The following is a 14,362-nucleotide window of genomic DNA, read 5'->3' on the forward strand; positions in this document are numbered from 1 at the left end:
GCCTTGTGCCCAATGATTCCGTATAGGCTCCGGACCGACATGATCCTGACGTGAAGTGGAAAATAAGGGTTTTGGAAAAACCAGTGAATGAGCAGGTGTCCTAATACTTTTGTCCATATTATGTACATTGCTGCTGTCGGATTGAAATTTCCAATCTCCAAAACAGCCACTTCACTGAAGATAAAAACCTTCTGAACTTCATTGGAAGTTCATTGGAGAAAATCATTGGAAATCAGCCTAAAAAGAGCATTTCTATTGGTCTATTCATCATGAAATTGTGACACAACAAAAATAATTACTGCCTGATTTACATTATGTCAAGAAGTGAAAAACATCATGATATGAAGATTTTGCATGACTGCAGCAATATTCAAGTCAGCAGAACTGGGTCTGTTGTTACTACAATTTGATTGATGCTGTGCACAAGGCATGGCTGACAGAGAAAGAGAGAGAGAGAGAGAGAGAGAGAGAGAGAGAGAGAGAGAGAGAGAGAAAGAGAGAGCGGCCACTGAAAGTTTCCCCAGGGTAAAGAGAGAGGATGGGCACCCCAGCCCAATTTTGAGCCAGGCACTGGCATTTTTCCAGGTCGTTATTAAGACTTTTTTTCATGTGACGGCAATTTCTTCTCTGCCCTGGCAGAAGCAGAATTCCCATTATGAAGTTTCATTAACTCAAATGTGAACGGTGCACCTTCTTCTTCTTCAGTTTTATAGGTGCTTCAGTGAAACAACAATGTCAGCACTTCAGCAACTAATCAACAACAAGAAAGATGCTGTTTAGACAGCATCATTAAAGCTTAAGCATGGCTTTAGCTAGCTTACTTCATTCACTTTCAAACTGAACATCAGTTTCCCACAAAAAAACTAAAGACCCACTAAGGTTCCATTAGTCCTTATCGGGCTTTATTGCCATATACAAGGTAGGCAGCCTGGTGCATAATCATTCTTACAGGGAAATGATAAATGATTCTCATTTACAGAGAATTACTGCCACGCTTTATCTGATTCATGAATGTGAGCAATACAAGGGTTAAGCTTAAGCCTTAGGGTCTCAAGTCTTACCAATGAATAAAAATAATTGCCAGTGATTAATTGAAAAGGCTTTGTACGAAGTTCAGTAAGGGTCTGAGAAAGAGCAAGTGGTCCCTCTGTGGTTCTTGTGGTATTTTACCTCTGTAAACCCAGCTCAACCTGGGCCAAGGTCTTACTACTTCTTACTACCTACTAGTACTTCTTTATTGCAACAGGTTTGCACAAATTCAACAACGTAGTACCTTGAGCTAAGAATAGCACTTATTTAAAGCCAGATGTGTGAAAGATTTGGCCTGAATTCATCTACAAATGTGTTCTTTTCTCACTCTTACTCTGAGCAAATTGAGTTCTATATAGGCCTGAAAACAACACTGACAAACACATAGTAAAACCCATTTTTGGTGGGTTTTTTTTTTCATTTGAACCATATTATATGACATTTTCTTTTTTTATGCATTTGAATAGCAAAATGAGTTTCATAATTCCACATAGAGTCCTTACCTTTACTAAACAACCTTGGAAACCCCCTCTCTTGTTTAGAGGTGCAGGCTGGATACACTTTACTCAACATTGGCAGAAATCTCCTTCAATTGTATACTGTAGTTGGTTGTTACATTACATGGTGGCAAATTCATTATTTTTGTTACCAATATTCCAATACGTTTTGCTTACTTGCAACATTAAAGTCTAATACTGTAGCAGAGAATTTACAGTTGCAAGAAAAACAAAGTAAACCCCTTTGGAAGGACCTAGTTTTCTGCACCAATTACTAATAAAATGTCTGATGACTGTTGTCTCAATTATAGACAAGCACAACCTAACCAAATTAATAACACAAACAGTTGTACTGTTCATGTTCTGTTTGATCTGCACCAAGAGCCCTTCGAGCTTCAAGTACGGCTCGGCTCGACCCTCATCCTTCAAAATCCGCAGAAGACAAGCATCCAGGCTTTTTCTGTCCTGCACCAAAGTGGTGGAATGAGCTTCCCCTGGGTGTCCGAATGGCAGAGTCGCTCGCTGTCTTCAAACGCAAACTGAAGACCCACCTCTTCCAAGAGTACTTGGGCGAATAGCAGAGTACTATGGTCACCTTATTGACTTGTGCTTAGTAATGTCTAAAGCTCAGAGGTATCTTTGAATTATTGGTCTATTCTAAATTTCTTGGGTAAATAGCAAAGCACTTTTGTAAGTCGCTCTGGATAAGAGCGTCTGCTAAATGCTGTAAATGTAAATGTAAATATCCAGAGTGCAGGCTAGAAAACGTAAGTTAACCCTTGTAAAACATTTTTGAATTAAATGTTCATTGTTGACATCCAGCAGATCAGTATTCTTTGATATGAGTGCAAATTCAGCAAACAAATTGGTACAAAGGTTCTAGTCACATGTTAAACATAAGCAGCTACCCCATACTGAGTGCTCAGGCCTGTCAGCATCAGCAACATCTACAAGATCTCACATGGGAATGCTGAATGGAGCCTTAATTGCTTTGTTTTTGCCAAAGCAACACACACTCACTCACAAGCCCACAAATTCACATGCGCAAGGAAAATACACACACACACACAATCTGCCAGCTCTATTAACGACTGACCTAGGCCTCACTCTGACCATCGATCCTTCCAACAGATGTTTTCTTCCCACCATCTGTTTGGTTACTCGCCGTAACGTAGGTGCTCCCTCTGTGACGTTCATAAGGAAATCAGGCAGATCCGCAGCGTAAACAAGTGAATCATCAAGCATCAATATGTAGTTTGATTTTTGTCAAATAGAGTTGCTCTGTCTAGGCCAGAAACATGCCTCATTTCAAGAACCACTGAAGTATGGAGAGAGCACTACCACAATGCAGTTGGTGACATCTGCAGCTAATTATACACTCTAAGCAAATAGGGTTCTAATATATTTGAAAAACAAAAATAAAAGCATTGCCTATAGACTAGAATGGGATGCATGACCCTAACATCCCCACATACCTTCCAAGCATCAGTCAGAAAGATATAAAGCCGCCTAGCATTGGAGTTTTGGTGCAGTCCATTCTTTGGAGTGATGAAGCTCCATTGAATCCCTCTGGGATCACTTGGAGTAATCCAGAACTAATCATTCAACATCAGTGCCTAAGCCTCACTAATGCTCTTATGGTTAAATGCAATCAAATCTTTACAGCCATGTTCCAACATCTCGAATAAAGCCTTTAATCGTCTTTAATAGCCTTGATTTTAGAGTAAACATTGTATGAGCAGGTGCCTACGTACTCTTGGACATAGTGTACACTGTTAAACCTCTTTAATTTAAAACAGTGAAGGCATCTCTCTGAGGAACCTTCAAGGAACCTGAATCTTCTAAAAACATATTCTTGAAATCTCATCAAAGCACCCTAAGAGGTTTCCCCACAGTTTCAAATCGAAGAACCTTTAAAAAATTCTGCAAGGAACATATACATTTAACAGTGTACAGTACAAATGATAACGTGAGAGCATCTATATTCTAAAAAAATAAGTGTCAAGGTTTTTTCAAGTGACACAAAATTGAATAACCACTTTTGGTCACATAAAGAACACTGGCTGGATGGTTCTTTTGGGAACTATTTTTGCAAATAAGATTCAGGAGTGTGAAGAACTTTTAGGGCCTGTTTACATCTGGCATTAACATGCATTTTGTATATAGATGGTATCTGGATATATTTTTGACCAGATTCTGTATACATGACTTCACATGACTTCTGTTTACAATGACATTCTTGGCATGACAAGATGACATATGATTTTACTGCGTAAAAAGCACACTGACATGTTTTGCCAGTATCTTTACTTTATATTTATATTTATATTAACATTAAAAAAACATGTATCATTTATGGACAATGTATGATCATGTTGAAACTATAACTAAGTGATATAGACTAAATGCATTTGTCATAGAGGAAAACACAGTTCAAGTACTTCCTAAACCCAGATATCCATGCCTTTGCATGGAATTGTTGTGCATGCTGAACATATTTCTGCTGCATTAGGATTCCCCTCAAACCACCTGAGAGGGAATGTCGGTCAGTCTCTCTCTCCCTCACTCCCTCTCTCCCACTCTCTCGTTCTTCTCTCGCACATCTCTTCCTGCATAGGTAATTACTCAGTCCACTGGACACTCCATTCAAGCCCTCAAATATGTCCTCAAAATTGAAACTGATGTTTCTCCCCTGTCGTTGTGATAAGAAAAGCATGAAAGACAATGCTTGCTTTCAGATCTGATGCTCTTAGCAGTCTGGCTAAGCATTTGACTCCTGAACTGAAAGCAGCAAAGCCCCTCGCAGACATGCCCATCAACCAAACAGACCAAAGCAAAGCATGTGATCAAAAACCAAATTGCCCTCCAGGACTGTGTCTTTAAAAACCAGTGAGGCACAAAAGAAAGTTCCATCTTATTCCAAGTCCCAGGGGCAATTCTGACCAATGGCTATTCAACTTGTGCAATGACCATTTGCTTTAGAAATTAGCCCCTATAGAAAGACAATGTCTGTCATTCATGTATAGGGAACAGCTAATTACATTTTCTTGATATATAGAAGGCAACCTCAGTCATCTTGCTTTTTCGCCATTCCCAGTAATTAGGTCTCAGAGCATTAGCATAGTCTCTGCATTGAGCTTGCAAACAAGCAGAGCAGTAGAAATCAGTCAAAAATCTTTTGACCAGTGCCATCAAAGAACCACATTTTGTTCCCAATCAAGTGACATTTGTTCTTAAGAACCAATAAACTGAAAGTATTGTCAAACTTGTTCTTCATAGACCCTTGAGACAGCCCTGATTTTTGCTCTGACTGAATTCACAATATCTAGAAATATCTAGAACAGTTTGAAATAGCCCTTTTGGTACCTTTATCTATAAAAGTATGCACTATAACATGGACTATGTAGTATAATATGTACACTCTGAGCAAAATGGGTTCCATATAGTACTGAAAAAGGGTTCTTTATCCATAAGTATTTGGGCAGGGATACAATAGAGAAAATGGAAAATTGTCCAATTTCCTGTCAGCTATGTACACATAATCAGGTTCTGCCATATGTTTGTTAAACCCCATGAATTAAAGCTGAAAGACTGCTCACCAATCCCATCTTGACTGCGTAATTTCAAATCCACTAAAGTGTGTTACAGAAACAAAATTGCAAAAACTGTGTTACTGCCCAAGTACTTTTGGGCCTCCCTGTACCTTATATAAAGAACCATTTGTAAAACGTTCTCCACCATCCAGAAGAGCTTCTTAACTTGAAAAAAGAACCATTTAAGCATCCGACTGGTTCTTTGAGTTGTCATGCTTCTAAATAGGACCCTTGTCTTTACTAAGGAACCATTTAAATACCCTTATTTTAAGAATGTGCTGAGGCAGGGTACATGTTTGATAGGAGAGCAGAGTAAAAATGAAAGAATTCTTAGAATAAACAAAGGAAAAACCAAGAAAAGAATAAAAAATGCTCTCAATCCGCACACCTGTCAGGTCAAGGCATAGCCAGCCAAGAGGCCATAGTGGAACTGAGCCTTCCCAGCAGATGCAGGATTGCATTTGCCAGAGGATGCACTTCTCTCACCAAGTTGCTGTAATTTCCACAGTGAGGATAATATGCAGAAGTGGCTCACAGTGTGGCACCCATAGACTCGAGAGTTAAGGACAGGCACTTCACCATACAGAGTCAAATGCAGAGTTCTTGAAGTGTATTCTTGTTTTATTCACCCCTAAAGAGGACTGATGAGAACTTAGTCTTAGAGGCAAAGCGTGTTGCTCCTTTCGACATAAACTGCACTATGGTTGGCCACAGCTACCTCCATCCTCCATAAATCTGCAGCTAACACTTATGCTTGCAGCATCAGACTTCTCTCCATTACACTTCCATCCCGTGTCCTCCACAGAGGGACCACTCTTTCGAGCCCAGTGTGTAACCACTAATCAGACAGGATGTGTTTTCTCTTCTTATCAACAGGGATTGGAATACGACTGTCACATTATGGTAATTTCACATAATGTTGTCTGCTTCTGTCAGGGAAACAATGGAAAATATGAAGCCTATAATTCAGCAGAATCGAGTAAGAAAAAAAGCACCAACAAGCCACCTTAGGGGATGTGTTGACATTTATCGCTGCTGTGTTTTTCCAGCTTCTCAAAATCAGCCAGAGGTGGAAACATTACTCAGTGCTCGTATGATCTCGCACAATATGACATTTTCAGCTGAAAAGGTGAAGATGTGTAGTGCCACGACTCAATCAAAAGGGAACAATAACAAAAGCTTACAAGGCGCAGGTTCTGTCAGTCGATAACATTATTGATGTGACCACTGAGGTCAGGAATGTTCAAGAAAAGGACGCTTAACAACTTATGAAAAGGGCGCAGTATTGTGCACAACCCCTTCTATCATTCCTTTGATCTGACTGGAAATGCTTTAAGCCCAAACTGCATTTGGCTTGCCGAAACTTGCTGGAGAGTGGTGGAACATTTAGAATTTCCTAAACTGCACAGCATGTAGCTTAGTGGATTTTAAAGTTCCTTGTGTCAAATCCCTGTGAAGGCACCAGAAAGATAATGACTTAAAGGATGTAATGTCCCATAAGTGTTCCCTTTATGTTCTAACCACTATGGAAGAAACTCTGAGAAAGCTGTCTGATCCTACATACTTAAAGAAGGATGTTCCCTAATGGTTCTAGGTCAAAACGTTCAGTCTTAAAAAAGGTGCCACATTGATGCCATTGAAGAGTTGCTTTTTTTTCCCTAAATAACCATTTGCCAAGATCCATGGTTGAGGCTTGTGAGTGGAAAGAACCTTTGGGAATCAACCTTTACACTATGTGGAGGTTCTTTAAACATTTACATCTATTACATCTGCCGGTTCTCTAAAGAAGCATTCATTGATAGAGTTTTTAGGAAACTGGTCCCTCTGTGACATCCCAATAATTTCAAACGGAATACCAAAAGAACATTATTAAGACTTAGCATGGTACTCTGCTTTTAATCACAGTTTAGAACAATAAACAATGCAAATCAGTAGACCAAACCTCTTGTTGGTTTAAGATCACATTGATGGATTTATTAATGGGACATGATGATGTGAGTTGCATTATACAGTAGGATAAGTAACTAATTAGTGATTAGTGAAATAATTAGGCTATAGAATACAAATCAGAGAAAAAATAGCAAAGGAGAGATGTAGATAAAGAGAGAGAGCGAGAAAAAGCGAGGGAGAGTGCCTGGGTGCTCCAAAGAACCCTTTGCAGTCGCCCACCCTGGGATTCTCTCTCTTAGTTCTTAGGCAGAGATTTTTAACTTTTATCTTGACCAGATTGTGATCTTTTAAACAACCCCTGACTGAGTGACCACCCCCCTTTGGGCTATGCTGTAAATCTTTTTGAGGTGGGGGTTAGACAGAGCAGGACGGCAGAATGCAATGTTTACACGTTTTTAATTTTCCCTACAAGAGCATTGAATTAGTATCACTGGTAAACGTAGGAGATTATTGAGGAATATTTGGAGGTTCTTCCGATTGAAACTGTGGAGGCCTTTGAAAAAACTTCAAGTAACCTATTTCTTTTAAAAAAATATATTTTCTTGGAGGTTCCTCAAAGCACTTTAAGAGGTTCCTCCACAGTTTCAAAATGAAGAACCTTCAAAAGTTCCTCAAGGATCTTGTGCTTTTAACAGTGTATAAACTACTGTACTGCAATTATCCAGAGTTTCCTTGAACCTTACAGCCACACATTCCATTCAATAGAATCAAAAAATTGAAAGACTCTTCATTAAACCAAAAGTGGTTCTTCATTGGCATCGCTCCAAAGAGCCCTTCTGGCACCCTGAGAGTAAAAGGTAGGCTTTGGGTTTGGGGTCAAAAGTCAGTGTAACAGTCTACTTAGTCTTCCAAGAATGCGCCAATATAGGGTTCTTCATTATGCCCCCATTTTACCTTCACACGAGAAACACATGAATTATTCAGTCTCTGTTTCTTCCCTCACATCTGAGAACATTATTCCTGGCGCCAAGTGCCCTCCCTTACCCCTTAAACCAAGCTGTGAAGGGGGAACAGAGATAGAGCAACTCTACCACACAGTTCCACATCAATCATGTTCTTTTAAATGTTTTTCTTTTGTTGCTCCCTAAATTCTAACCTTCAGAAATGTTCAAACAAATGTTTTACACACATGCAGTTCAGTCTAGAAAGGAACTAGAAAGGTAAGAGTCCAACTCTACTCAGTGCCTCTTAATCCTTTGATTATTTGAGTACATCCAACCTGCCTGAACCCACAGCATAATCACTGCTAATAAATGTCTCTCGCCACTGCGCCACAGAGTGGCTTTTGTGATAAGGGTTATCCAATTCAATCCCCCTAGTTTGTCAGCCTACATTTTTTTCTGTTGTCCAATAACAACAGCAACAGGTTATGAGAATATCTGGAGGGGGCACAGAGAGCAATTATATTCTGTGTCCGGCTCCATCTCTAGACACAGAGCCTGCACTAAATCAATTATAGAAAACGCAAGCAATCCCTGACCCCAGAGAGCCATGGCTCATCGCCGTGTCAGAGACACATTCTGTGGACATAAATGCTAGTATTCAGGGAGGGTGGTGCTGTGCAGTGGCATTTACTCATTTCAGTAAGCAGGTAAGCAAAATCTATTACCAGTGTAAGTAACTATCAATGGCAGAGAAATTCCACTTACTCATTTCATTCTCATTTTAATCCTCATGTACATGACCCGCCACCATGTTTAACAGCAGAGAAAAAAAACTAAATTACCTTTTTTCAGCAAATATAATGGTTTTTTTTGTGTGACCCCAACATTAGAGAGCGTGGGGTCACTTAATCTTTATACCTCAATGAAAGCTGTAGCTTTCCAGTGTACATAGATTGTCTTCGGGTCATTTTTGACCCTTAGGACAGGGGGAGTATACCGAATGTTAAGGCTACAGAAGGGTTAAATGTTTGTCATTCATTCAAAGAGATGCCAAAATAGGGTCCTTCAGACTGATTCTCCCCCATCGGTTCCTTTAATACACCATATGCCTAAATGTTTGTGGACATCCTTTCTAATGAATGCATTTAGCTACTTTAAAGTTGCACCAATTGCTGATATGGATGTGCAAATGCACACAAACAGCTTGTCTTGTCCTTGTAAAGAAGTAATTCCCAATAGAATATGACTCTCTGGAGCAGATAAATATCAACCTGTTGGCACTATGCCATATGCCAGACATGGGCTAGAGGGGTATAAAGCCCCCTCCCCAACATTGAGCCGTGTAGCAGTAGTGCCTGTTGGCACTATGCCATATGCCAGACATGGGCTAGAGGGGTCTAAAGCCCACTTCCCAGCATTGAGCTGTGGAGCAGTTGAACTGTATTGTCTGGAATGATGTTTCTCCATCCAATAATTTGGGGGATGAGCTGTAGAGCTGGTGATCATCCAACATTCTGACCTCACTAAGGCTCTTGTCAGTGAATGCAATCAAATCCCCACAACAATGCTCCAGGATTCACTCTTTTTAAATACCCATTAATTTGGAAGAAACAATAAATGAGCAGTTGTCCCAATAGTTTTGTTCATTTAGTGAACATTGTCAATGGAGGCTTCTTTTAAGAGATATTTATGTAAATGAAGGGTGAAAAACCTTTTATTAAGTGTAGAGAACGTTCCCACATCATGAATCTCAGCTAACATTTTTGTTCCACTAAAACCAAACATCCAAGCTAAAAAAAAACATTGTAAGAATCTGCAAAGGTTCTGCATTTTCCTGTCTACTACCAGCCTTCGGTTATCACTACTTATGGAGCTGCATCCACACAAGTGCTCTCACAGTTAAAGGCACATTAAGCTGGTAAATTAGTCAATTTATGTTTGGGGAGAGGAAGTAACTCCTATTAGGGCTCAGTGAATGATTTGGGCAGTCTGCTTGGCAGTTTTAGTGACATGATTAAGTCCAAATTGGGCTGGAATGCATAATTTACTATAAGTGTCTATTACTGAGGCAAAGCAGGCATTAAATGTGCCAGCTGTATCCATTTCTCCTCAAGATGATTGAAACCCCCCGCACCAGCAGCAACCAACAGCCCAGGCCATTACTCAGAGCAATTTGGCCGAGTTGGGGTCTTGATAGCAAGGCGGCATGAAGGAGATTGAATTTCTTATCAACCCCATCTCTGACTTTTACCCTAACACAAGCTAGTTAATTGAACATGCTTCCATCATCAGGACAGTATGTGGGGGGATGATAAAGAGATGCCTTTAATTCTGACACTGCACAGGACTGCACAAGCCATGTAGGAAGAAAAAAAAAGATGTTTGAGCTGCTAGTTTGTGCTGTTCCAACATTCAGGGCAAATATAGGACAAGAAAGAAATTCGAATTCCTAACTGGGTTGGAGTGTATTTATATTCAATGAGTCCATGGAGCAGGGTGTGTTGTGCTCTGACTCATAACTACCATCAAATGTACTGATCCCAATGAAGGGCAGAACCTGCTGGGATCTGGACCAGAAGGTGATCAGTATGATTGGTTATTCTGATATTCTGATATTCTCACTAGACAATTTCCAACGGCAAACGTATGCATACCACCAATAGCCGATTAGAGTTAGCAAATATTAAACAGCTTATAATACACTGTGGGACAACACTGGCTGTCACCTGCAACCATCAGATGATTGTTGACGTATCTAAGCCTTACGCTTGTGCCAAGTAGTTGACTGAGTGCAACTCAACAATTATTAGGCATGCGTAACTTTTTTGCGCAATCAAAATATGATTTAAAGGCCATATAAAAATGGCTAATTCTGCATAATAATAGTACAGTAATACAGAGTTGATCAGCTCCTACGGTGTTCATTTATGAGCAATGGACTTATTAGCAATGGATCTATTGGATCCAACTGACCCATGCTGTGATTTCTATACCAGTAGAATTATTATATTTGCTTGTAAACTACCGCGTATGCATGGTCTTCTTCCTCCAAATTATCTGCATTAGAACATCTACGGCTGGGTAACAGTTAAAAGAGGAACCTGCAACCTGACCAAACCTGACCAAAAAACCTTACAACAAACTCAGCTCCACTGCTTTTAAGAAAACCATGGATTGTCCTTGGCTACAGCTCTTGGAGGAGCGCAAGAGAAGAAGTGGTTTGGGTTCCAGCAGCGCACCGTACCTGCAGGAGACGGAGATTTCCACTTTGGTGGCGGGAATGTTCCCGGTGATGGGGTCGAACTCAGACACTGAGGACATGTCCTCCAGCTTGTCCATAACATCTCCCTCCATGGGCGCAGGCAGCGCGGGCGTCTTCTTCTGCGGGTTGGGTTTGTTCAACGCCTGGAGGCGCAGGTAGGCACTCGGGGCGCGTGGTGCGAGGTGCTGGGCGCTGGCGAACGGTGGAGAACCTTGACGCGCTCCACAACTCAAATAGCTCAGAGCGCCTCGGTGTTTCAGGGGAATGCGAAAGTCCACGGAGAGGAGCAATCGCTCTCTCTCACTCTAGCTCTCTCTCTATCCCTCTCTCCACCCAACACTGGACCGCTGGTAAAGTAAAAGAGCTCAACTCCACCCCTTTCGCATTCTTCCACTCGCCTGCTGCGCTGCGACTGCCGCTCAATGCAGCGCCACGGCATCGATCCGTCGCTATGACTCGCTTTGCTCGAGCCACACAGCTCACAGCTATTACCAAAAGAAACACGGCGCTCTCCGAGGCACACGCCTTCGATTTTTCAGTCCAAGTTTGTCTTAAAAGAGCTGAAAATACGGCAAAAGTGAAGCTCTGGTCTGTCTGCAAGGGGCTCCGCCTAAACTCTCAACAGTTCACTGCAGGAGAACATTGAGAACATTTGGGTTTATTCACGAACCCTCGATCTACAGTTAAAGCGTGACGCATCTGCGCAGTATAACCAGCCTGAAGCAGATCTAAAGGGCTATCTGGGGCATGTTTAGATGCTGTAAGCGAACAAACCTGCAGCTTTTCCAGGTTTCAGCACTACAGCCGCGGACAGCTCCCACTGCCCCATACACTGATGATGCAAGATGTGATACAGATCACGGGGAGCGTTACCAAAACTAACAGGAGAATTATTGAATCACTTTCATAACCAGCCATGACTGTTTCTTAACTCTCTCACACCACACACACACACACACACATATTACAGGTGATGTTATTAGATTAGACATTTAAAAGAGAAAGAGAGAGAAGAAAGAAAGGAAGAGGCAGACAGAAAGGAAAGTAACTGAGAAAGTGAGGAAGAGAGAGAGCAGACAGAAAGAGAGAAGGACAGAGAGAGAGAGAGAGAGAGAGAGAGAATAGAAGAAAGAGCAGGGGTCCCTGTTGCACACACTGAGGTCCATTGATTCTTAGTTAATCATCTGTCATATTAAATTACGTCTGCTTTGTCGCTCTGCTCTACTGTTGCTCAAGAGCTTTTCAACCTATTAACCCTTTTCTCCACTCCCTCCACACTTTACCACCCTCCCTCCACACCTTCCCTCCACACCCTCCATCCACTCCCTCCATATACTCCACTCTCTCTCCACACCATTCAGACCTTCCACATCCTCTCTCTACACCCTCCACTCCCCCACAACCATCTACCCACTCCCTCCACACACTCCACACCCTCACTCCACACCCTTCACGCCCATCCCCACACGCCCATCTCCACACGCCCCCTCCACACCCTCTTCACATCTTCCACCCCCTCTCTGCACAACTTGTACACCTTTCCTCCACACTCTCCTTCCTATTACACCCTCCACCCATTCCCTCTATTCCCTCCACACATTCCACACACTCCACACCTTTAGTCTGCACTGCAACAAGAGCTCAATTCCTCATTTTCAACATGGAGCAGTGAGGAGTCTGAACAGTGCGTCAGTTCTGCTCCAGCTCTGCCATTCATGACCTAGACCCAATGCAAATAATCAGTGACTCTGGAGCTCTTTCTCTCTATGTGTGTGTGTATGTGTGTCAGAGAGAAAGAGAGAGAGAGAGGGAGAGAGAGAAAGAGAGAGAGAGGGAGAGAGAGAGAGAGAGAGAGAGAGAGAGAGAGAGAGAGAGAGAGGACAGATATCCCATGTACTGTACTCTTTTTTTCTTGGTTTGAATCCAGTACTTCAGAGGGCTTCACCTGCTGGTCTGGGTGAGCTTTCCTTTATACTAAAATTCTGATGGAAGTCTATTTATATATTTATGCAAATTATCAGTAAACAGTGCAGGGAAGTCTAAGAACTGCTTGTCAATTCACACATTTAGCCAACACTGATAATGGAAAATTTCTGTCAACACATAAAAAAGTGAATATTTATTTATCTGTACTACTAGCAGTAGACACGTGTACGTTGCTTTATTCATACTTGGCTGCACTTCCCCTTGCCTTGACTGTACCCATATACTGCAGTGAAAATGAAATGCATTCTACTGTAAAATTACTAACACCATACATATACTGTACATATACATAATATTGCATTTTAGCACTTAGATGCATAAGAAGTTCATTTACTTCTGCCAAAGCAATGTAAAGCAACATCATGTAGCATTTTACCCTAAAACAGCTTCAAAATCATGTTAATGATCTACTGACCTGTAATGGGGAGAGGAGCACCTACATCATTGTGTCTCTGGGCTCAGCGCACCAGAAACTGCACTATGTGACTCTGGTAAAGCAGGCAAGACAACATTTGACATTTTGTGTCATTTTTGTAAAAAATAGTGTAATATTACTGTATCATGTCAGGCCATGTGCTTCTTTTACTTTAAATGTCGGTTCTGTATGACACATCTTGTCCAGAAATGCACTGTTAAGCATGTCCAGAACTGTAGGGGGAGCCCAGAAGCAAGTACCAATACCAAATACCAATTCTCCATACTGCTACTTTGACTACCACACTAGAAAAAGTCTTTTGGTTCGTTATTTTGTGTGAAGGTTGCCAGTCTTATGATGTCAGTTCAGTATGTAGCTTATTTCAACTCACAAATTCATTGAAAACCCCATTGATTTATGTCATTCAGGGTTCCTAATATAGTCCTAATTACAGCTTAATGCCTTCTGTGGTCTAATACGTTTGTTTTTCATACAGCTGTTTGCTAGCTCATCCTAGCGCAGAAAGACAGGAGGAGGCCTGTCTGAATACGAGTGGGGGATAAAATAACGCCTGTATTGGGTCAATGTCACGGCTATCCAAATAGAGCTCAATCACGGTACAGCAGCCCATTAAAGAGGAGGAGGAAATGTCCATTTTCTCTCCACCAGCAGTGCCTGTGCTCCACGCCACACAGTGGGCGACCAGACAGAAAATCTGAGGGTGTCTGGAAAACACATGCCACAAT

The 14,362-nt window shown here is 41.4% G+C and overlaps 1 protein-coding gene across 1 annotated transcript in view; it reads right to left on the reverse strand.

The window, feature by feature from the left end:
• cpne5a (copine Va) overlaps positions 1-11,602 on the reverse strand; it is a 130,271-nt gene extending 118,669 nt beyond the window's left edge. Inside the window, exon 1 of the mRNA XM_072681790.1 lies at positions 11,198-11,602. Coding sequence (XP_072537891.1) covers positions 11,198-11,307 — 110 coding nt within the window. The 5' untranslated portion in view covers positions 11,308-11,602. The remainder of the gene's footprint in view (positions 1-11,197) is intronic.
• Positions 11,603-14,362: the final 2,760 nt, after the last annotated feature.

The sequence above is a fragment of the Salminus brasiliensis genome, chromosome 6 (genome assembly GCF_030463535.1).
Source record: "Salminus brasiliensis chromosome 6, fSalBra1.hap2, whole genome shotgun sequence".
NCBI classification, from domain to species: domain Eukaryota; kingdom Metazoa; phylum Chordata; class Actinopteri; order Characiformes; family Bryconidae; genus Salminus; species Salminus brasiliensis.